Genomic DNA, 24,252 nt, shown 5'->3' on the forward strand with positions numbered 1-24,252 from the left:
TGATAGTCCAGTGGTTAAGACTCTGCGCTTCCACTGCAGGGGGCATGGGTTCGATCCCTGGTCGGGGAAGTTCTGCATGCCATGCGGTGCGGCCAAAAAAAAGAAATAATATGTTTTAATATATTGTCCTGGCAAGATTTATTTCCCTCATTGAAATGATGCTTCTTTTTACCAGCGTCTACAGATTATCAGTTTAAATAAACCTAGGTGTAAAGAAGTAGACTTTTTTTTTTTTGTGACAGGATAATGAGACAGGTATTGCATTTCAAAATTTGAAAGACAAAATAGTTAGTCAGTCATTCAACAAGTATTTGAGTGCCTATTGTATGCCAGGCCACTGTGCTAGGCTCTGGGAGAACTACATTGAGCAAAAATGGGCATGGAATGTCCTTTGTGGATTTTACTCTCTTCAGGGGAAGGTATGTATTAATCAAATAACAAGATTAATAATGAAGTACTAAGGGGACTAGATCTGGCCGTGGAGTCAGGAGGTCATGGAAGTCATATCTTTTTATTATTATTATTATTTTTTGCGGTACGCGGGCCTCTCACTCTTGTGGCCTCTCCCGTTGCGGAGCACAGGCTCTGGACGTGCAGGCTCAGCAGCCATGGCTCACGGGCCCAGCTGCTCCGCGGCATGTGGGATCCTCCCGGACCGGGGCACGAACCCGCATCCCCTGCATCGGCAGGCGGACTCTCAACCACTGCGCCACCAGGGAAGCCCAAGTCATATCTTTTTAAATTTTATTTTATTTATTTATATTTTTGGTGGCCGTGCCATGAGGCATGAGGGAATGTGGGATCTTAGTTCCCCTTTCAGGGGTCGAACCTGTGCCCCCTGAAGTGGAAGCGCGGAGTCTTAACCACTAGACAGCCAGGGAGGTCCCCATATCATCCTTCACTTTCAACAGTATCATCCTTTCAACAACCTGCACCACAACTACTGAGCCTGCGCTCTAGAGCCCGTGAGCCGCAACTACTGAGCCCTTGTGCCACAACTACTGAAGCCCACACGCCTAGAGCCCACGCTCGCAACAAGAGAAGCCACCGCAATGAGAAACCTGCGCACCGCAAGGAAGAGTAGCCCCCGCTCGCCATAACTAGAGAAAGCCCGTGCGCAGCAACGAAGACCCAATGCAGCCAAAATAAATAAATAAATATTAAAGAAAAGAAACCCCCTGTGCTCCCTGTCTTTTACTTTGGTTTTTAGATTTAAATCTTTTATGAAAATTGGTGGTACCTACTAAATTTTATTCTTGTTATAGATGATTTACAAGTCAGAAGGCAAATAAGCATCCTGAGATTATGTAAAATGTCTTTCCAAAAATGCTTAGCTCTCTGAATAATCATACTGTTGGATTTTAAGGCCTATAAAATATTCACACTGTGACTACCTAGACACCAGGCTTATAGCAACCTAAGAAGAAAAACTGTATTCTCCAGACTGCTTTGTCAAGTTGTGAATCAACAGTAATCACCACTGTCATTGTAGACCTCACTGGACTGCTTTCTTCTGTTTCCAGGTGATCGCAGTATTCATCTAAATTGGGGCTCTTTCTCTTCCATCTCGTTCTTCTTGCTTTCTTCACCACAGGCAGTAGAATAGTAACTTTCTCCTCACGAAATGGAAATGAGAGAAATGCTGTGAAACTGTCTGGCAGCAGTACAGTGTATTGGTCATGAGCACAGGTTTGGAATCAGATGTGAACTTCAGTGGAATCCTGGCTTTCCTTCTTGCTAGCTGTGTGACCTTGGGCTAGTTACTCTGTAAACCTTTTTAGTAATACGAGATAATAATAGTAACTGCCTTAGAGTATTTGTGAGGATTCAAGGGAATCCTCTATGAAAAGAGTTTTTCTGAGGATGGAGTAGAGTTGCCTGTAACCTGTAAGCACCCTATAACTAAGAGCCACTAGTAATAGTAATAGTAGTAGTAGTAGTAGGGAAGATGTCGATTTTATTTTTGTTTAATTTGAGTCAGCTGTTTTGCTCTGGCTATGTAGACCTAATACCTTGCACGATATTTAAATTTAATTTCTGGATTTTTTTTGCTAACTTATTTATTTATTTATTGGCTGCAGCATGTGGCATGCAGGATCTTAGTTCCCCGATCAGGGATCAAACCCGTGCCCCCTGCAGTGGAAGCTTGGGAGTCCTAACCACTGACCCGCCAGGGAATTCCCCCAGATTTTTTAATGATACAAATTGTAATTTAATTTTAAAAGGTGTTAATTGATTTCTCTGCCAGTTTGTAAATCTCCTGATGATGAGGGCCAAGTTTTATTCATCTTTATTTTCCCCACAGTGCCTTGCTTGTAGGACATGTTCTGTAAATATTTCATTCATGATCTAGAAGAGTTTTGTGCTGATTAAATACCATTGTATATGTAAGTCTGCTGTAATGCCTGGCAGACAGTAATGCAAGGAAGGAAGAGAGTGAGTCAGAGATGAACACTGAATCAGTCCTCAGCCCTCTTCCATATTTTCTCCTTGAGATACCCTAGCTGCTCCTGTGACTTCAGTTACCACTTAATTACTATCAGCCTGTAATCTGTATTTCTGCTTTAAACCACTCTTTCAGTGGTTTCTGTACATCTGTCTTACATACATTTCTACCTGGATGTCCTTCAGTCACATCAAACACATTATGCTCAAACTCTCCCTTGCTCCCCTCCCTATTTTGGTTAATGGTGTCTTTCCAGCCGTTGGGTACCCAAACAGTCATTCTTAGCTCTTCCTTGCTTGTTGATAATACCACATCAATATTTCTCAAATAAAAACCTTTTCTTTAGCCTGTATGAGTATGGCCTCAGTTTACATCCTTATTCTCTTCCTTTCTAGAGGGTGTCTTTAACATTTTCCTTCAGTCCTCCTCCATACTGCTGCCACCAGAATTGTCTTTCTAAATCGCAGAGCTGATTTTGTCACTTCCCTGCTTACAAGCCTCTGGTAGTTTCCTAGTGCTTAGAGCAGGGGCCTGCAGACTATGAGCTGTGGGCCAAGTCTGGTGGTCTGCTGCCTGTTTTGTAAATTTAAGTTTTATTGGAATACAGCCATGCTCATTTGGTCACATATTGTTTATGGCTGCTTTTATGCTATAACAGCAGAGTTAAGTGGTCGTGACAGAGATTGTTTGGCCTGCAAAACTAAAGATGTACACTATCTGGTTCTTTCCAGAAGTTTGCTAATCCCTTGGCTTAGAGATTAGAGGTCAAATTTGTGTAGGCTGAAAAATCCTTGATGATCTTGTCCCAAACATGTTAATCGCATCACTCTTTGAAATACCTTAAACTCTACCCTGTTCTCTTGTGGCCCTACATAATTTCGCATATTTTATTCCTTCTTTTTCATCTGTCAAACTCCTCTTCTTGCTTTAAAACCCAGCCAAGTTTATTCTTCCTTTATCAAACTTTCCTCAACTCTTCCCGGGAAGTAGTGTCCTATAACACTCTTTTCATATTTCTATTATAGCCCTTTTGTGTATGTATAGTATAGCACATTTTATAATGCAGTTATTTATTCTTGTGACAATGTCCCTAACTAGACTGTTTTCTACATTGATTGTCTTAATCGTTTTTGTATACACAGCGCCTAACATTTGTAGCATTTAACAACTAGTGAAGAGCTGGATGAACAAACAGATGGTAACATGAAAGTTTGGTCAAAAGAAAAAATTTTGAATTAGGTATGTTATTTGGACTTTGATGCATATGGAAATCACTCAGACCATGTTTATATGTTAAAGTGTGTAGTTGTTTTCTCCTCTTGCTTTTTGCAGCTATCCTTTGGTTTCCTAAACTGAGTGTTTGCAATTTTCACAGTTGAATCACTTAAAATGCTCTCTAAAAAGGACTCATTTCCTTTTATAAAGAGTTGCCTCTCTAGTAATAGGAATAATTGCTATCTAATGTATTATAAGACTTGTGGGTCCATTATTTCAGTTCAATAATCTTGTTTTTTTAAAAATTGGTACCTGGGTCAGTTTTGCGGGGGAACATACCAGTAATTTCCTTGATCTCAAAAAAGTTTAAGTTTATTTAAAATAGTTACAGACATAGTACATTATATAAGAGGTTTCTCAACAGGCACGAATCAACAATTCATTGTGTTAATTACAATAACTTTTAAAATCACTTTGCATTAAAAAAATGTAATTCATGCTCAGTGCAGCAAACTTTGAAAATAGAAAGCAAAACAAACACACCATCCTGTGACCCATATATAAAATAATATTATGAAAGTACTGGTGTTCGTCCTTCCAGTATTTTTATGCATGTATGTGTTTATATATATATATATATACTATTAATTCTTTTTTCTAAAAAGGAAATAATGCTATAGATACATTAAAAAAATTTTTTTATTTTATTTATTTTTGTCTGTGTTGGGTCTTCGTTGCTGCGTGCGGGCTTTCTCTGGTTGTGGAGATCACGGGCTACTCTTTGTTGTGGTGCACAGGCTTCTTATCGTGGTGGCTTCTCTTGTTGCAGAGCACGGGCTCTAGGTGCGCGGGCTTCAGTAGTTGTGGCACACAGGCTCAGCAGTTGGGGCTCGCGGGCTCTAGAGCACAGGCTCAGTAGTTGTGGTGCATGGGCTTAGTTGTTCTGCAGCATGTGGGATCTTCCTGGACCAGGGCTCGAACCCGTGTCCCCTGCATTGGCAGGCAGATTCTTAACCACTACGCCACCAGGGAAGCCCTAGATACAGTTTTAATAACCTGTTTTTTTCACTTGGTATTAGTCATTACCATTTACTCATGCCATTAAATGTTTTTCAAAAATAGATTAAAAAAAAATTTTTTTTGTGGCCACACCCCGTGGCATGTGGGATCTTAGTTCCTCGACCAGGGATTGAACCCGCACCCCCTGCATTGGAAGCATGGAGTCTTAACCACTGGATCACCAGGGAAGTCCCTCAAAAATAGATTTTTAAATGTCTGCATTAAGTAAACTATTTTACTTAAACATTTATTCTATTACTGAACATTTAGATTTCCTCTAAGTAGTCTTTGCCTTCATTAAGTCTCCAAAGGCCTATTATCTTAAGTTAAATATTGTATACTTATCTCCACTTTAAGCCAGGTGATCAGTGTTAGTATTGTCGATTGCTGTTATTAAATCAAGACTGTCATGATAAAATGTGCTTATTTTTTGGTAAATATCAATAAGAAAACCCATATGAAAGTCAGTCTTCTCAGTTCAGAGTGTTAGTTCTTAATATACTAGCCCTCTCCTAAATGTTTACCATAGTGACCATCTTGGTGCCTTTGCTCCTTTTATCCTAACGTTCTTCACTTGGTTTCCCGTTGCACTTGGTGAAACCCCAAATCCATCATGAAGTCGACATTAATCTGCAAGGTGATCTGGTACTTACCTGTCTCTCTCCATATTTATTCCAAGCCACTTCCTCCCCTAACTTACTATAGTCTTATTCTCTTTGGTACCAGCTAATTCTTCCTTGCTAGTATCAAAGGGACTTAGTGGCTTTTGTATGTAATCTTCCCTCTCTCTGCTCTGCCTCTTTTGCTTTTCCTTAATCTAATTAACTTTACTCAGCTTTTAAATTTCAGGGTGTTTTAAAATTTTAGCACGTGTTGCCTCTTTAGAGAGGCATTCCCTGACCATTCTCAAATAGGTCTCCCTTATTTTGTATCAGGATCATGTGCATTTCCTTCATAGTAACTGTTTGTATTATTTTGATGTTTCTCTGCCCCACCCAAACCCCTGACCCTCCAATTTAAGCTCCAGGAGGGAGAAGACCATGACATTTCAGAAATTAGTGTGTGGAAATAGCCCTCTGTATCCTTGGGTTACACATCCACAGATTCAACCAACCAGGGATCAAAAATACTCAGGAAAAAAAAATTCCAGAATGTTCCAAAAAGCAAAACTTGAGTTTGCTGAGTGCTGGCAGCTATTTACAGGGCATTTACATTGTATTTATAACTATTTACATAGTATTTACATTGTATTAAGTATATAAGTAATCTGGAGATGATATTAAAGTATATAAAGGAGGTTATATGCAAATAGTATGCTATTTTATATAAGGGACTTAAGCATCCACAGATTTTGGTATCCGAGGGGGGTCCTGGAACCAATCCCCTGTACATACTGAGGGACAACTGTATGTTTTCTGCTTATAGAACTATTTATAAATAGGTTAATATATGCAAAATGACTTTTATAATAGGAAACATGACTTTTGTTTTTATAATGTCACTTTAAAAAAAATAAATTTATTTATTTATCTTTGGCTGTGTTGGGTCTTCGTTGCTGTTCACGGGCTTTCTCTAGTTGTGGCAAGCCGGGGGCTACTCTTCGTTGCAGTACGTGGGCTTCTCACTGCGGTGGCTTCTCTTTGTTTCCGTGCACAGGCTCTAGGTGCGCAAGCTTCAGTAGTTGTGGCTCGTGGGCTCTAGAACGTAGGCTTAGTGGTTGTAGTGTGCGGGCTTAGTTGTTCCGCGGCATGTGGGATCTTCCCAGACCAGGGCTCAAACCCGTGTCCCCTGCATTGGCAGGTGGATTCTTAAGCACTGTGCCACCAGGGAAGTCCCATGACTTTTGTTTTAACCTTCAGACATTGTCTTAAATTCATGGCGACCTTCCCTAAACTTGTTTTTAACCAGTTAATATTTAATCTTTGATAACAGTTCATCTCTGTGTCTGCAGGCTATCTTGATAAAATGTGCCCATAATGCGTACATAGTAAGGCTTTAGTGCAGCTGAAGCATATCTAAGTGATAAAATTTTTAAATCTTCTTTGTGGGTAAAATTTACATACTGTAAAATACACAGATCTTAAGTGTACACTTCAGTAACTTTTGATAAATAAATATACCTGCATAATCACTATCCCATCCAAGATATAGAACATTATTATCACCCCAAAAAAGTTCCCTTGTAGTCAGTCCTCAGCCCCTATTGGCAACCACTGTTCTGATCTCTGGGACTATTGATTAGTTTTGCCTCTTCCTAAGCTTCATTTTAAATGGCATCATACAGTATATACTACTTTGTGTTTGCCTTCTTTCACATAAATCAGGTTTTTGAGATATTTTTTTCTATGTGGTTATATATATCGTTCATCATTTTTTGTTGCTGAATAGTATTCCATTGTATGAATCCATCATAATTTGTTTATCCATTCTCCTGTTGATGAATATTTTGGTTGTTTCAGTTTGCTACTAATATGAATAAACCTGCTATAAACTTTCTTGTAAAAGTCTTTTTGTGTGTGGACATATGTTGTTACTTCTCTTGGTAAATACTTAGGGATGGAGTTGCTGGGTTATAGGGAGGATTATTTTTAACTTTGTAAGAAACCGCAACCAGAAATGTATGAGATTTCCAGTTGTTCTGCTTCCAACAGTCAGTCTTTTTAATCTTAGCCATTCTAGTGGATGTGATGATATTTCTTTAATTTGCATTTCCCTGATGACTAATGATGTTGAATACCTATTTAGATGCTTTTTGGTCATTGTCTTTTTAAGTCCTTTGCCCATTTCAAGTCTGTTCAACTCCCGTGCACACTTTTTATTGCCTATATTTTGTTTTTTTTATTATTAATCTTTAAGAGTTCTTTCTATATTGTAGGTACAAATCCTTTGTCAGATACTTGTTTTGCAAATATTGTCTCCCAGTCTGTGTTTCCAGTGTTTGGACCTTCTGTAGTATATTTATAGTCCTTCTTTTCAGATTAACAATTAGACCCATTACTTTAAATTTAGAGGTATTTCACTTAAATCCATATTTAAGCATATTATTTGAAAATGTAACTGACATGCTATTTAGAAAGTTTATCTTTGTGGATATCCTTTACAATGTTATAATTTTTGCTTTAAATAGTTGTCTTAAATAAAGAGAAGGAATAAAAAATAGTCTTTTATATTTACCCACATATTGATTATTTCTGGTATTCTTCATTCCTTCCTATAGATCTGAGATTAATCTGGTGTCATCTCCCTTTAACCTGAAGAATTTCCTTTAGCATTGTTTAGTGCAGATTTGATGATGAATTATCTTAGTTTTTGTTTACCTGAAAATATTTTTTTATCCTCATTTAAAAACTTTTTTGAGATACAATAAAGATATGATAACAGTCACCTGTTTTAAGTGTACAGTTCAGTGATTTTTAGTATATTTATGTGCAGTAATCGCCACAGTCTAATTTTATAACCTTATGCCTATGAGTACTCACTCCCTATTACACTCCGCTCTCCCCTGCCCATCACTAGGCAACAGCTGATTTACTTTCTGTGTATAGATTTGCCTCATCTGGACATTTTATATAAATGGAATATACCATACGTGGTTGTCTTTCACTTAGCGTAATGTTTATGAGGTTCATCTGTGTTGTATCATGTATCAGTATTTCCTTTTTATTGCTGAATTTGTATTCCATTGTATGGTATCCCACATTTTATTTATTCATTCATTAATTGACATATGTTGGGTTGCTGCACTGCTTAGTTATTATGAGTAATGCTGCTATGAACATTTGTGTACAAGTTTTTGTGTAGACATATGTTTTCATTTCTCTTGGGTAGATAGATAGGGGTAGAACTTCCATCACCCTCACTTTTGAGGAATACTTTTGCTGGATATAGCATTTGAGATTGATTTTGGGCCGTGCTGAGTGGCTTGTGGGAGTTTAGGTCCTTGACGAGGGATTGAACCTGGGCCCTCGGCAGTGAGAGCATGGAGTCCTAACCACTGGACCGCCAGGGAATTCTCATGATTGCTTTTCTTAAAAGCACGTCAAAAAATGTCCTTCCATTTTCTTCTGGCCTCCATTGTTTTTGATGAGAAGTCAGCCATCATACATATTGTTCTACTACCCCTGTATGTAATGTGTTGATTATTTTTTCCCCCTAATGTTGCTTTGTTTCTTTTTATCTCTGGTTTTCAGCAGTTTTATTATGATGTTTTCCTTGTGTTTGTCCTCCTTGGAGTTTGCTGAGCTTCCTGGATTTGCAAATTATTATTTTTCACCAAATTTGGGAAATTATCAGCCATTATTTCTTTAAATATTTTTTCTTCCTGATTCTTTTATTTTTCTGGGACCCAATTAAACATATGTTAGACCAGTTATTAGTGTTCCTAAGTTTCCTGAAGCTTTATTCATTTTTTCCCCCTAATTAAAAAGAAAAAAACCCTGTTCTCTAGATAGGATAATTTCTTTTGATCTTTCTTCAAGCTTACTGTACTTTTCTTCTGCTGTCTCTGATCTCCTACTGAGCCCATCTAGTTAATTTTAAATTTCAAATATTATAATTTTCAGTCATAAAATTTACATTTTAAAGTTTCTCTACTGAGGTTCTCCATTAACTCGGTTATTTTGACCATGTTCCTTTGTCTTTGATGTGTTTATACTGGCTGCTTTAAAGTCATTGTCTGCTAATTTTCAATATCTGAATTATGGGGGGGGGTCTGTTTCTATTGACTGCTTGTTTTTCCTCCTTGAAGATAAACCACATTTTTTCTGCTTCTGTAAAAGTCAAGTAATTTTTTTTTTTTAACTATACAGTTGACCTTCAAACAAAACAGGGGTTAGGGGTGCTGACCTTCTGTGCAGTCAGAAATTCATGTTTAACTATACATTGGTCCTCCGTATCTGCAGTTCTGCATCTGTGGGTTCAACCAACCACGGATTGTGTAGTACTGTAGTATATATTTAGTGAAAAAAATCCACATATACGTGCATCTGCATAGTTCAAACCTGTGTTGTTCAGGGGTCAACTGTATATTGGACATTGTGGATGATACATTATAGACACTCTGGATCAGTTATCTTCATCTAAAGAGTATTACTTTTTGTTCTAACAGGCAATTAAAATACGGACTGATCACCCTGAAATTGTGGAGATTTGGTTTTATACTTTGTTGGAGTATGTGGAAATCCCAAGGTGTTTACTAATCTCTGACCTGGTGGAACTCAAATTCCAAAATGCCTTGCAGGGGATAGCAGCTGAAATCTGTTTAGTACTTTTAGCCTTCCAGATATTTTTTTCTGCTGAGGTCCTTGGAATCTCCTTCATGCATGTGCTGTTCAGGGATTAGTCAGGATTTAAGAGGGTTTATATTAGTGTTTGGGGCTCCCTCTTGTGACTTACCCCATTCCAAGATTTCCCCTTCAATTTCCAGCTGCTCTTGTCATCCTGAACTTCATCCACTGATACCTGAAGCCAGAAAGACTGATTTTTTGCTCAAGTTTTAGCTATTCTGCACCACAGGGACTCACTTGGCTGGGAGTGAGAGGTTAGGGGATTCTTCAGGGGGAAAAGCTGTATTAAAGTGGATCTTGCTCATTGTGTTTTCTTTCAAGGGGTAAATGACCTCCAGTTTCTGCCTGCTTTTCAGCACTCTTTAGTGCTTTAAAATAGTTTTTTTTTCCCCTTTTCTTTCTGGAACTTAAGGTGTTCCTGAATCATCACATCTGAACATACTCTCTTTGTTTTGAAAATTTGCACAGCATGCTGTACCCTTATATAGTTTTTTATGCATGTGATTTTTCTCCTTCATCTATTGCTGCATACAGATAACTCTAGAACTTAGTAGTTTAAAACAGCCATTTTATTATGCTTACAGTTCCTGTGGGTCAGGAATTTGGAAAGGGCATAGCCAGGATGACATGTGTCCGCTCCGTATACCTGGGGCCTCGTCAGGGAAGTCTTAAAATGTGGGAGTAATGCTAATAACCAGAGCAGCAGTCACATCTGGCAGGTGGCGGCTGGGCCGCCACCTGGAACCGTGGGCCAGAACACCTCTACGTGGTCTCCTCACAGCACTGTGGCCTTGGATTTTTTACAAAGCAACTCAGGGCTCTAGTGTTAGTGTTCCAGAGAACCACCTGCAAGCTGCATTGTCTTTTATGATCTAGTCTGAGAAGTTGTATGGCAGAGTTACATAGCATCACTTTCTCTACTTTATCGGTGAACCAGCCTTTTTTGTTGACCTAAATTCAAAGGTAGGGACATAGATCCACCTCTCAATTGGAGAAGTGTCAAAGGCTTTGCAGACACTTTACTTTTTTAATATGTCTTTATTGGAGTATAATTGCTTTACAATGCTGTGTTAGTTTCTGTTGTACAACAAAGAGAATCAACCATATGCATACATATATTCCTATATCCCCTCCCTCTTGAGCCTCCCTCCCCCCCCATCCCACCACTCTAGCTTGTCGCAAAGCACCGAGCTGATCTCCCTGTGTTGTGCTGCTGCTTCCCACTAGCTATCTGTTTTACATTTGGTAGTATATATATGTTGATGCTACTCTCACTTCATCCCAGGTTCCCCCCACCCCGCCCCATGTCCTCAAGTCCATTCTCTATGACAGACATGTTTTAAAATCTCCATGCTCATTTAACAAATAGTAAGCTCCTTATGTGTCCTAGGACAGTCTTATGTATATCTCAATAGATATTCATTGTAGTATTGAATTTTTCTTCTTAACTATAGTAGATTTAGACCTAAAGTTAAATTTGTGTTTAAAGCTTTAAGAAAGGAGTAAGATATTTCACTTCTTAAAAACATTTCCTTAGATCGATTTTTTTTGTCTTTTTATTTGTAGAATATAGTATTTAATGAAAAGTCCATGCTTAAGTGGTGAAAATGGCAGGCTTCCTAGATAATTTCCGTTGGCCAGAATGTGAATGTATCGACTGGAGTGAGAGAAGAAATGCAGTGGCTTCTGTGGTAGCAGGTATATTGGTAAGTGAAAAAGCCTGGTTGGTGACATTTATACCTCACTTTTTGCCCTGAAAATTAATCTTGATTCCTTTGAACTGTGAATACCCATGATAATACAGTTTTTGAAGGCAGTAGTTTTTTAAGTAAATTATGTAATATGTGTCATTCCTTTAGGATCCTCAAAGGCTCAGAATTTGATGTAACTAATAATATTGTTGTGACTCATTGAAATTCAGAATGTGCAGACAGTAGTAACAACCTTAGGCTGCATTAGAACTGAAGCCCTGCAGCCCTTTAGGGAAGGGTTGCCATCTTCATACCCCAGCTGCAGCACAGGCAGGAAGCGAGAGGAAGAAATTTGTGGAGGAAACTACTGCTTAATTTTCTTTCCAATATTTTTTTAAAAACTTTTTTATTATTGAAAATATCAATAGTATACACAAAAATAGAGAGAATGGTATAGAGTCCTCTCTCATCCCCTGTACTTATCATTGAGCTTCAAAAAAAAGTCAGATCATGACCAATCTTGCTTTAGCATTCCATCAAGCACTCCCTGCCCCCACTGCACTTTTTGAAGCAAATTTCAGTATATGTTCCACTTAATTTAAATTAATCTTTTCCAGTATATAGTTCTATACCTGAAGTTCAATAGAAAAGATAAATAAAGAAATAAAGTGGAGCAGGAGCTAAAGCTATTGGGGTGGCCAAAAAGTTTGTTCAGGTTTTTCCATAACATCTTAGAATTGCGAAGCAATATGCATGCAGAATTCTTTTAGGTGTTTCCGAGTTTTTCTTGCTCTCTGTGGTCACCTCGCCTGCACTTAATTTGTCTATGAAATTCCTTAGTAACTTGTCTACTTTAGTTCTATTCAGCTTAGTTTACATAGAAACATTACATTTTGCAAACTCATGTTTAGTCAGTTTTGCAGTATTTAATCAAATTACATAATTAAAATTATAGCAAGCGTAGATATTTTTTGGAGACGTGGGAGCTCATTTGTGGAAGCAAAAGTGCTTGGGCATATTAAAAAAGAATGTTCCACATTCTTTTTAATATGCAACACATCAGGTAATCAGGGAGCTGGTTAGTTGGAGGTTAGTTAAGAGAGCTTTGGTTGTATATAATTTTATAGTGGATAAAAGAAGCAGAAAATTCATTCCTAGGTAATAAATTTTTCATCTTGCATTAAGAGCAGAACTTGAATCCTACACGGATTTGATTAGATTCACCTCATATGCTATAAAGAATAAGTAAACAAGGAATTCTTGTTTTTTATAGTTCAACATCTAAACCTCAAAGTAGACATATTTTATGTTTCAATTATATGGTCCATAGAAAACATGGAATGTTAAGGAACAGTATCATGCTAAGCCAAAGTGTTAGTGTTATTTTAATGACATGGGTTCTTTCTCAAGTTTTTTACAGGTTGGTGGATAATGATTGATGCAGCCGTGGTATATCCTAAGCCAGAACAGCTGAACCATGCCTTTCACACATGTGGTGTATTTTCCACATTGGCTTTCTTCATGTAAGTATGAAGGTAATTCTCAATTCAAGATTATTTTTCTAAAAACATTTTTTCCTCAAAGTTTAATGCTATCTGGAATAACTTTTTAATTTCATTGATTGATTCTTCTTTAACATGATAAATATATGTGTGTATATCTATATTGCCATTTTATTAAGATTTTTAAAATCAAGAATGAGTGTTGAATTTGGGGGGGAGAGATTAATTGGGAGATTGAGACTGACATATACACACTACTATATATAATATAGATAACTAATAAGAACTTGCTGTATAGCGTAGGGAACTCTACTCAGTACTCTCTAATGGCCTATATGGGAAAAGAATCTAAAAAAAAAAAGAGTGGATATATGTATATGTATAACAGATTCATTTTGCTGTACACCTGAAACTAACGCAACATTGTAAATCAACTATACTCCAATAAAAATTTTTTTTAAAAAAGTGTTGAATTTAGTTAGATAATTTTATTATACTTTATAAAGATTATCATGTGATTTTTGTTCTTATATTTGTTAAACTGACAAATTACTATGTTTTATAGATCTTAAGATTTTTTTTGTATTTTAATATCTTTGAATATCAGTGTGCTTCTTGTAGTCATTGGTATCTTATAATTCATAATATTTTTTCCTTCTTGGCAGTATAAAAAAATAATGGTGCATCTTAAAAATCATTGGCATCTTAGGTTTAATGAAGTATGTTATATTTCTAGATTTTTTAGTAGGAAGTCATCCTTGAATACTCTAATACATTCAACTTTTTTTTAATCCTTTTTAAAATTTATTATTTTTATTGGAGTATAGTTGCTTTACAATATTGTGTTAGTTTATATTGTACAGCAAAGTGAATCAGCTATACGTATACATATATCCTCTCTTTTCCAGATTTCCTTCTCATTTAGGTCACCACGGAGCACTGAGTATCTAATACATTCAACTTTTACCATGGAGTATTATTTTCTTTAAGTGTGTCACTTAACTGTATTTGCCAGTATTGGAGGGAGGGCAGGACTGGCCTTAAATGAGATTGATCTGTGGCTTTCCTTTTTTATTAAATCATATTTAGGTTTAGCCATTATCTCACTTCATAAAAGAGTTTGGAAGCTTTTCATGGATGTCTTTTAATAATTTAAAAAAATATGTTAAGCATTAAGATTACATAATTTTCTTATACTGTCAGGAGCTTCAAAAAGGTAAATTGTAGAAGATGGAACTACTTATATTCATTCAGGATGCTTAGAAAAGACAATTCCTGCTACAAATATACCCGCTCTAACAAGAATGGAAAGAGAAGCTGAATAAAGTAGGCCTATTTATTATACCGAATGTTCTCTGAATTTGAGAAATGGATGAGAGAAAATCACTTGACTTTTAACACAAAGAGAAACTTTTGAACTCTTGGTTATAATGAGAACCTTAAAATGGGGTAACTCATGGTGGGTCATTCATGTATAAATATAAAATAAAATAGACAAAGAACTCAGAAAATTGGTCTCTTTCATAATCTTTGGAGACAAGTGATAGTAATCCCTTAAAATTAAGTATGTTTTTGTTTGATGTTATTATAAATGGAAATGTTTTCTTAATTTTGTTTTCAACATATTTATTACCAATATATAGAAAACATTGATATTTAAAAAAAATTAAGTATGTTTTCTGGGTCTACTTTAGGAAAATAAGACTAGCATAGTATTTCTATCCACTAGGATATTTAAATTAAAAGATAATGTTCAGTTATTGAGATACTGGCTTTAGATAGGAAATGCTTCCCTTCTAAATGATATATAAATATCTCTGAATATTTTAGCAGCATGAAAGCTTATTAGATGATTTTGTATTGTTCTAGGATAAATGCCGTGTCCAATGCTCAGGTGAGAGGTGACAGCTATGAAAGCGGCTGTTTAGGAAGAACAGGTAAGGGCACTTTGAGTTGTTAATGTATGCTGGCAAAAGAGGGATTTATCAGCAGAAAAAACAAAGCCTCTAGTGAGTCTTTATTTAGGGATGATTAATGATTATGTAGGATTTTTAAAAATTTACTTTTAAAAAAAGTTCCTGTGTTATTTAAAACTTTAAGAAAGTTAAAGTTACTGCCAGAGGTTACTGGTTTTTGTCATGTTATATTGCCCATAGTATATAGATAAAATGTAACCACGCAAAATCAATGGATCTTGACTGTTCCTGTGTTAATGATGGATTTATTCTTATCCCAAATGTTGACCAATAATATTACTTACAAGATGGCTGACTGTGATTATTGAATAGCAAAGTATGGACACATTAAGAGATCAAACCTAGGACTACAGTGTTTTTCACATTCAGTTCTGATCACCTGAGTAACCACCCATATAGGCTACAACAGAAGTATTTCGAAGAAACATGCTCTTTGTTTACATATACATATTTTGTTTAGTTTGAATTTTTTTTGGTTTGTCATCCAACAGTATTTTTCTTTTGTTCAGATTATAACACATTCTATTAGAATCTAGGGGTTTGTTTTTAGTGGAATTTCCATGCTGTATATAAAAAGCTCAGGACTAGACATTCTATTTCCAGCCTTTAAGAACTAGGAGGGGTGACTTGTGGTGGGACCAGGATTTGAACACTGACAATCTGGTTCCAGAGCCCATGCTCTTGGCCACCATGCTATGTTTGTATCCAGTCGAGAATCATTTAGTCTCTTTGTCTACAGTATCATATATATATATATATATATATATATATATTTGTCAGTGTATTTGAGGATAACTTATATAAAATATAAAATAAAATTCAATTTAAAGCGTACAGGTCGATGAGTTTTGACAAATGTATACAGTTGTGTAACTGCCACTACAATCATGATATAGAATATTTCCATTACTCCGGAAAGTTCCCTCATATCTCTTTGTAGTTAATCCCCTTTCCCCCACCTCCTGGCCACCACTGATCTGCTTTCTATCACTGTAGTTTTGCCTTTTCTAGAATCTCATATAAATGGAATCATAAAGTATCATAAGACATTAAACCAAATCAAGGAGCTGACGAGCTTAGCTTTAAAAAAAAATTTTTTTTTTTGTAAGAACACTAAACATGAGATCTCCTCTCAACACAATTTTAAATGCACAATACCATATTGCTAACTATAGGCACAGTGTCGTACAGCACTCTAGAGCTTATTCATCTTGTGTAGCTGAAACTTTATACTCGTTGAACAGCAACTCCCACTTCCCCCTCTCCTAGCTCCTGGCAACCACTACTGTACCCTCTGTTTCTATGAATTTGACTCTCTTAGATACCTCGCATAAGGGGAATGGGCCTTAAAAAAGAAGGAAATCCTGCCATATGTGACAACAGAGGTGAACCTGGAGGACATTATGCTAAGTGAAGTAAACCAGTTACAGGGGAACAAATTAGCTTTCTTTTGTACCTGATGCTTTAAATGCTGATGCACATTTTAAAATTTCACTTCCATTGTGATCCTTGAAGAATGGGAGAGGATGGGAATAGTGATAAATGACAGATGAACCCAAGTTAAAAGTGCATTGTGTGTGTCTGTGCATGCATGTTTACACACACATGCATGCCTTGTGCCCCAGCTTTAGCAGGTAGTGTCAGGAATGAGTGAGAATAAAGAGTAAAAAAGCATGTATTAGCAAGTGACGTTGTGCATAGAGCACACATTAACGTATTTGATCATTTTTCTTTCAAAAATATTCCACAGGCATTGCTGTGGATTATGTTACTATTATCTATTTTCTGTAGAAAATTTCATTGTAACTTACCCAAACTTTTTAGCTTAAAGCTAGAACTTGTATGTGCCTTGGGTCTGTCTGGTTCCAAAGCCCATACTTTTTACTCTCAGTAGTGACTATAACATTTTATTCCACGATTATTTCTTACCCAGTTAAAATTCACAGTCAGTTTACGTCAGTTTACATTTATATGTGGTACCGTTAGTGCAAGTTCTGTCTAGTGCTTCAAAAATTCAGGGCAAACTATCTTGTAGGCATGCTCAGCTCTTGCCACACTAAGCTTTCATACTACTTAAATGGTTTGTGTGTAATTTATTCCCATTTAATTCCCAGAGGAATTTGCAGGAAAGTGTTATTAACGTAACAGATATACTACAAATGGAACTGTTAAATAAGAAGGAACAGGAACTAGGTAGAAAGAAGATCATGTATTGATACTTAGACTCTAGGACAAAATGGATACTCTTAATTATTAACCTTGACTCTGAGCTTCCTGGTAGTCAAAGCAAAAAAGGGAAAATGTTACAGTTTTTTATTTTTTGCTAAACAAAAGTGTACTCATTTTTCAAGGGAAGTTATTTTCTTGTTCAGTTTTGTTAAAAAAATTTTGTGTGGTCATATATAAAGGACATGAAGGAAAATAATTACAAGGATTTTTGATACTTCCTTTCATTCACTTTAGGTAAAAGCTGTGATTGAATTTGGAGGATGTTTTCCTCCAAGGAAGTAAACATTGTTGTATATTTCTGGAGATCTGTTTAGTATTATAATAAAACTTAGATAACCTAGGGACCCATTTCTCTCAAATATTAGCTGTTCTACTCATTCTGAGCTTTGAGCTTCCTGTATATCTGGTGTCTAAAATATATGAATTTCTGTTCAGTTAGTAACAATATCTGAAATTGAGGCAAATTTAGCTTTCTATTATGGAAATTGGCTTGGATTTTATTTTCACTTCAGGGGAGCTATATTCCCCTTCCATAGAGTGACAGGCCGTCAATATACCTGTGATCAGGGTCTGGCACAAATGCTAACTTGCTTTCCTGAAAATGTATTGAATCTACTCAGGTGTCCAGATGATCACTTTATTGAGATTCTGTTGTATAACTTCTAAAATTCTATACAGTAGGGGGTTGAAGAGATACTTTTGTCCTTGAACTTTTCAAGGGTATGTGGTACAGTTTGGCTGAATAAGAGAGATTGAATATATGCTGTTAGTACCATGTTGAGTAGTACCATGATATTAACGTTGATGAAAAGAAGTCATATGGTCCTTATTCATTTGCATTCTCTCATTCCTGTGTGGTAATGGCTATCTGAAATACATTTGCTACTTCTAATAGAGCAATTACTTTGATAATATATACAACACGGTAATTTTTCAGTTAGGGTTTTTTTTTTTTTTTTTTTTTTTTTGCGGTATGCGGGCGTCTCACTGTTGTGGCCTCTCCCGTTGCGGAGCACAGGCTCTGGACGCGCAGGCTCAGCAGCCATGGCTCACGGGCCCAGCCACTCCGTGGCATAGTGGGATCCTCCCGGACCAGGGCACGAACCCATGTCCCCTGCATTGGCAGGAGGACTCTCAACCACTGCGCCACCAGGGAAGCCCTCAGTTAGGGTTTAATTAATCAGTTTAGTCAAATAATTACTTCTGAAGCTTTCCTACTTTAGTTAACTCAGCTGTTAGTTTCTCTAGCCAGTAGAATGGTAACTTACCCTTTTTCCCTTTCCAGGTATCGCTTAACACCTTTTAGTTTTAGTTTCTGTTTTTCAATCTTCATTCAGTTAAATGTTTTAGCAGGTGTATATAAATACGTGACTGCCTTTGATAGGCATAGCATATATTAGATGAGCAGTGTTCTAGTGTTATGTATTCCTAAGGCATAGAGCTGTAGAAATGAGCAAAATCATAAAGCCTATTTTTCACACAGGTGCTCGAGTTTGGCTCTTCATTGGTTTCATGTTGATGTTTGGGTCACTTATTGCTTCTATGTGGATTCTTTTTGGTGCATATGTTACCCAAAGTAAGTATTTATTCCTCTTTTATTTCATAGGAAAGATTCAGATATGTCCTTTATATTTGGCTTAGTCTGTCAACTCCCCGTGGAGTAAAATTTAGTTTAATAATTCAGTTAGCTTGAAGGTAAGTCTCTGTTTGAAGATATAAATTATTTAATAAAACTTCTCAGTGGGGTCATTTAGTGCAGTGGGATAGCCTCGTTAGGAAAACCAAGCCACTGACAAGACCAGGTAACTCTCAGCTGTCTCTAGAGGTTCTGATTTCCTTCCTTACCCCAGATAGCCGGGCTCTATACCAGAGGCCTTTTACTGAGTGTTGTAGTGGTAAAAGTGAGAAATCTGTACAGGGCTACAGCCCCTTATACACAATTCTAAAATCCACAAAAGTGCTGAAGGTCAGGTTTTTCATAACCAGTTTGGCAGCAAAACCTGACCTAATGATCCAGGGCTCATTATAGTCTTTATTTCATTTAATAAGTATTCAAATGTTTTATTAGAGGAATGTGGTTGTATTTGATTGTGGGATGCTGGTCCAAACATAGTTGGGGGTGCTATGTAATATTATGCCCTGTGTTACCGTTTTTCTTTTTTTTAATAAATTTATTTATTTATTTATTTTTGGCTGCGTTGGGTCTTTGTTGCTGCGCATGGGCTTCCTCTAGTTGCAGGGTGCGGGGGCTACTCTTCGTTGCGGTGCGCAGGCTTCTCATTGCTGTGGCTTCTCTTGTTGCAGAGCATGGGCTCTAGGTGCGTGGGCTTCTGTAATTGTGGCACGTGGGCTCAGTAGTTGTGGCTCGCGGGCTCTAGCGCTCAGGCTCAGTAGTTGTGGCGCACGGGCTTAGTTGCTCCGTGGCATGTGGGATCTTCCCGGACCAGGGCTCAAACCTGTGTCCCCCGCATTGGCAGGTGGATTCTTAACCACTGAGCCACCAGGGAAGTCCCCCTGTGTTACCATTTTTAAATCTGAAAAATCCTGAGTTCCAAAACATACCTTGCCCCAAGGTTTTCAAGGTAAGGCGTTGTGGACCCCAGTATCTTTCTGTCCACTGATACGTCTTCTCTCCAACCCCAACCTCTAATTTTTCATTCATAGGTACAAGGGGAGGGTTTTTTTTGTTTTTTGATTTTTGTTTTTTAGGGGGCAGAGGTGCTGAGAAGCACTGTCAGTTCACAAGGGGAGTTTTTTAAGTGCAAGACTGAAGACGTGTGTAGCCTTCATGTTGAAACTGGTGATGCAATGGAGTGAGCTCTTAGTATACCATTCTGAGTTTTGTGACTGTTCCACTCACCATAGCTTTTCATCACGGGGATGGCGAGAGGTTTTGAAAAGCAGGACCCAGTCTCAGCATGTGCTTCTGGAAGCATCAGAAGAACCTCTTTCACTGGCTCTCCCTTCACTCCAAAGACAGGAATAAGTTTCAGATAACAGTTTATTCATCTTCTGATGCCTCTATCTTTGGAATCTCTTTGTCACTCTGCTTAACTGTCACATCTTGTCCTGACCCACAACTGACCTTTTAATATCTTGATAGGATCCCTTAAGTATCATAGATTGATCAGTATAAGATTTGGGAATACCTTTGTCTTTCATTTTGCACAAAATAAGTCAGTACAAGAGGACAGTGGTTGTCTAATGTTTAATTAATACTACTCTAAAATGTGTTATTTTAGTTAATTAAAAATACCCTGGAGCACACAGTTCTAGCATGAAGCTTATTTGAGGGAAAGTAGTTTTTTTTACTTTCTTTCTTTTTTCTGGGGGCTGTGCCACGCAGCTTGGGGGATCTTAGTTCCCCAACAAGGGATGGAACCCGTGCCCTTGGTAGTGAGAGTGCAGAGTCCTAACCCCTGGACCCACGGAATTCCCTCAGTGGTCGTATCTTAATCTTTAAAGAACTAGTACATACTGAGAAATTTCTCAATTATGGATCTCACCTTCATATTTCTACAGCGTTGCTCATTATATATACTTTTTAGTTTGTAAACTGACTTCAGAGAGCATTTCTAACACATATTTCAAATCTTTTACTGTACAGATTTTTCTGGAACTGTTAATAATCATAGCAGCAGCTAACATTTATATAGCACTTTATGAGCCAGGAACTGTTCTGAGCACTATGCATAGTCCACATCTCACACTCTGTGGGGCAGGTGCTGTTACAATGCCCATTTTACAGATGAGGAAAGTAAGGCATAATGAGGTTAAATAATTTGCCCATGGTCATACATTTAGTCAGTGGTAGAGTTAGGATTCAAATCCAGGGGTATTGCTCAAACTTGGGGCTTTTAACCATGCAGCTATATTGTTTGCTATGATATCAAAGGCTACAAATTGAATATTTCTTCATCCCAACTAGTATTTTTAATCAACATTGATAGTTTTATAAAAGTTAAATATCCACAAAAATTTGAGTAATTTCCAGATTTTTCTTTTTCCTTCCTATGAAGATAGGGGCTGTTTTCTCCAGGAGAATATGATGATGAATTATAATGATTCTTTTCATATATGTCAGATTTGTGCAATAAAACTCCTGAATTCATGAAAGAAAATAAAATGAACAGACTGTTACATCATCAAAAATTTAATTTGTATCTTTCTAACATTGTGTGTTTCTGTATTGGCCATAGGAAGTGAAGGGGTGAGCTGCTGCTTCCTCGGCAGTTCCGATGCAGCTAAAACCATAGCAACTACTTTAGACAAAAAGAAAACCTAATAATTTCATTGTCTTTAATCCAGAGTGAGAGTAATCCTTTGTATTGGGAGAATGAGATTGTCATTTTCTTACTTCAATTTCATTGTGGATTTCTTAGAGTTAATGAATAATAGTAGTGTTTTATAATATACAGAGCATGTCATTATGAATGGCATGAATACTTAGTTACTGCCGTTTGCCTTTTGTAATTATCTGATCTGTTTTACTTTGTGTGTGCAGATACTGATGTTTATCCAGGACTAGCTGTGTTTTTTCAAAATGCACTTATATTTTTTAGGTAAGTTGCCTAATTTTTTAACTATACACCTGTAACATTTATAGAAACATCATCTTTATTATAAGAGCAGCATAGGCACTGGAACATGTATAAATCTCTTGGATTAGTTACAATGTATAGAACTTCTTTTAAAAGGTGAAAATTCTACTATTGCATAAAAGCGTACACAAGCCATTTAATTAGGGGCCCTGCTATGTGCCAAGACCTCAGCTAGATGCTTTATATATGTTACCTTTTAAATTCCCACTTAATTATCTTAAGTATGTAAAACAGGTGGTGCTCCCGTTTTATACATGAGGAAATAAGACTCAGAGCTTACTTAAGGCTGCTTAGCTAGCAAACGCAGAACGGGGATTTGAACCCAGACTGCTGCTTCCATAGCCTGTGTTTTGTTAAGAAACCATATCATGTACCTTTAATAAAATAAGAAAAAAAGAAATTAGAATTAATACATACTATGCATGTCGTATACAAAACCTGGTTGGTGAATTGGGTTTTGTATTAAGTTTTTAAGATAACTTAAAGTAAGTATAAAAATAAAAGAATATCAAAAGTATTTTTTAGGGGCAATCTTCTAAAAAGCTTCCAAAATGAGGCCCTGTAGCCTTTGCTTTCCAGAATGAAATGTCTTTTAGTGTAAAGATAGGTATTTTAGGCGTCATTTATAAAATTATATCCCTTACCCCATACCCCTCTCACAAAAGCATTAAGATCTAAGCCTTGAAGAAATTTGTTTTTGTCATTGATTTTAAGCAGTTTGATTATGGTGTGCTGTGGTGTCGTTTTCTTCATATTTCTTCTGTTTGGGGTTCATTGAGTTGCTTGGATCTGCGGATTTATAGTTTTCATCAAATTGGGAATCTTTTCGGACATTATTTCTTCAGATATTTTTTTCTGTCCACCCTGCCCTTCTGGCTTCCAATTACATGTATATTAGGCTGTGGGAAGTCATCCCACAGCTCACTGGTGCTTAGTTCTTTTCATGTTTTTTTTTGCCCTACCTCTCCACCCCTACTCTTACCCCATCACTCCATCAAGTATTCTCTTTTCTTGTTTTCTCTCTGTATTTCATCTGGGATAGTTAAATCTTTAAGTTCACTAATCTCTACCTCTGTCATGTCTAATCTGCTATGACTCCCATCCAGTATGTTTTTCATCTTAGACATTGTATTTTTCATCTCTATTAGCTTGATTTTTTTTAAAACAATTTCCATGTATCTCCCTAACATACTTACGCTTTCCTCTGCCTTCTTGAACATATGAAGTATGTTTATAACTATTTCAGTGTCCTTGTCTAATTGTGTCAATTCTTAGTCTGTTCCTATTGATTATTTCTACTTATTTTTTTCATTCTGGATCTCTTTTCCCCTGTTTGCTTCTTTGCATGAAGCTGATTGGGGGCTGGACTTTGTGGTATTCCTTTAAATGCTTTTGAGCTTTGTTCTGGATGCAGCTCAGTCACTTGGAAACAGTTCAATCCTTTCAAGTTTTGCTTTTAAGCTTCGTTAGGCAGGACCAAAGCAGCTTTAGTCTGGAATTAATATGTCCCCCTTACTAAGGCAGTACACTTTTGAGTATTCTTCCTGATTCTCCACGTAGTCTGAGGTTTTCCACTCTGCTATGAGATTCTGAAGTCTTCCCAGCCCTGTGGGAGCTTTGGGAATTGTTCTTTCCAGTGATTCCTGCCCTTTTCTTGGGTAGTTTCCTCACATGCATCTGCTGTCAGCACTTGGCAGAAGCCTCAAAGGGAACCCCCTACCGATCTGCTGGGCTCCCCCTCTCTAGTTCTCTGTATCCCGCCTTGCACACTCCAGCCGCTTGGCCTCCCTGAACTCTCAACTCTGTTTCCTCAACTCCGGGAGACCACTGTGGCCTGCCTGGGTTCCCTCTTATTGCACTGTGGCCTTGGACACTCTTGGTTTTTAAAGATGTTCGACAGTTTCTGCTGCCTTGTGATTGTATTTCTTGGCATGTGACTGACAGCCTTCTGGGAATACAGTGAATTTTCATGAAGATACCTTAGGCACTGTTGAGAGATCAAGTTTAAATTCAGATTCAGCCATTTGTAGTGGTAGAAGAGTCTATATAAATGACAGTTGGATGAACAGAAACCTTGTATGTTTAAAGGCCTGTGCTCACATGGGCAATGACCACTGCATCAGCGATGCGCTATGCCCAGAGGCTGGCAAGTTATCCAGCCAGCTGTGTGCTTCCTGTGTGCCAGGCCTTTTCTAAGCACCAGAGTGCACTCCTACTTCTCCGGCCACTCTTCCTCTGTTTCCTTTGC

The 24,252-nt window shown here is 37.2% G+C and overlaps 1 protein-coding gene across 2 annotated transcripts in view; it reads left to right on the forward strand.

Annotated features, from left to right (window-relative positions):
• The window catches only part of TMEM50B (transmembrane protein 50B), a 34,582-nt gene that overhangs the window by 7,969 nt on the left and 2,361 nt on the right, over window positions 1-24,252 (forward strand). For both annotated transcript variants that reach the window (XM_030880791.2, XM_030880792.2), the window contains exons 2-6: window positions 11,572-11,711; window positions 13,107-13,219; window positions 15,068-15,135; window positions 18,887-18,979; window positions 21,908-21,965. In XM_030880791.2, the coding sequence (XP_030736651.1) occupies window positions 11,613-11,711; window positions 13,107-13,219; window positions 15,068-15,135; window positions 18,887-18,979; window positions 21,908-21,965 (431 nt within the window). In that variant the 5' untranslated portion in view covers window positions 11,572-11,612. The remainder of the gene's footprint in view (window positions 1-11,571; window positions 11,712-13,106; window positions 13,220-15,067; window positions 15,136-18,886; window positions 18,980-21,907; window positions 21,966-24,252) is intronic.

The sequence above is a fragment of the Globicephala melas genome, chromosome 4 (assembly GCF_963455315.2).
Source record: "Globicephala melas chromosome 4, mGloMel1.2, whole genome shotgun sequence".
NCBI classification, from domain to species: Eukaryota; Metazoa; Chordata; class Mammalia; order Artiodactyla; family Delphinidae; genus Globicephala; species Globicephala melas.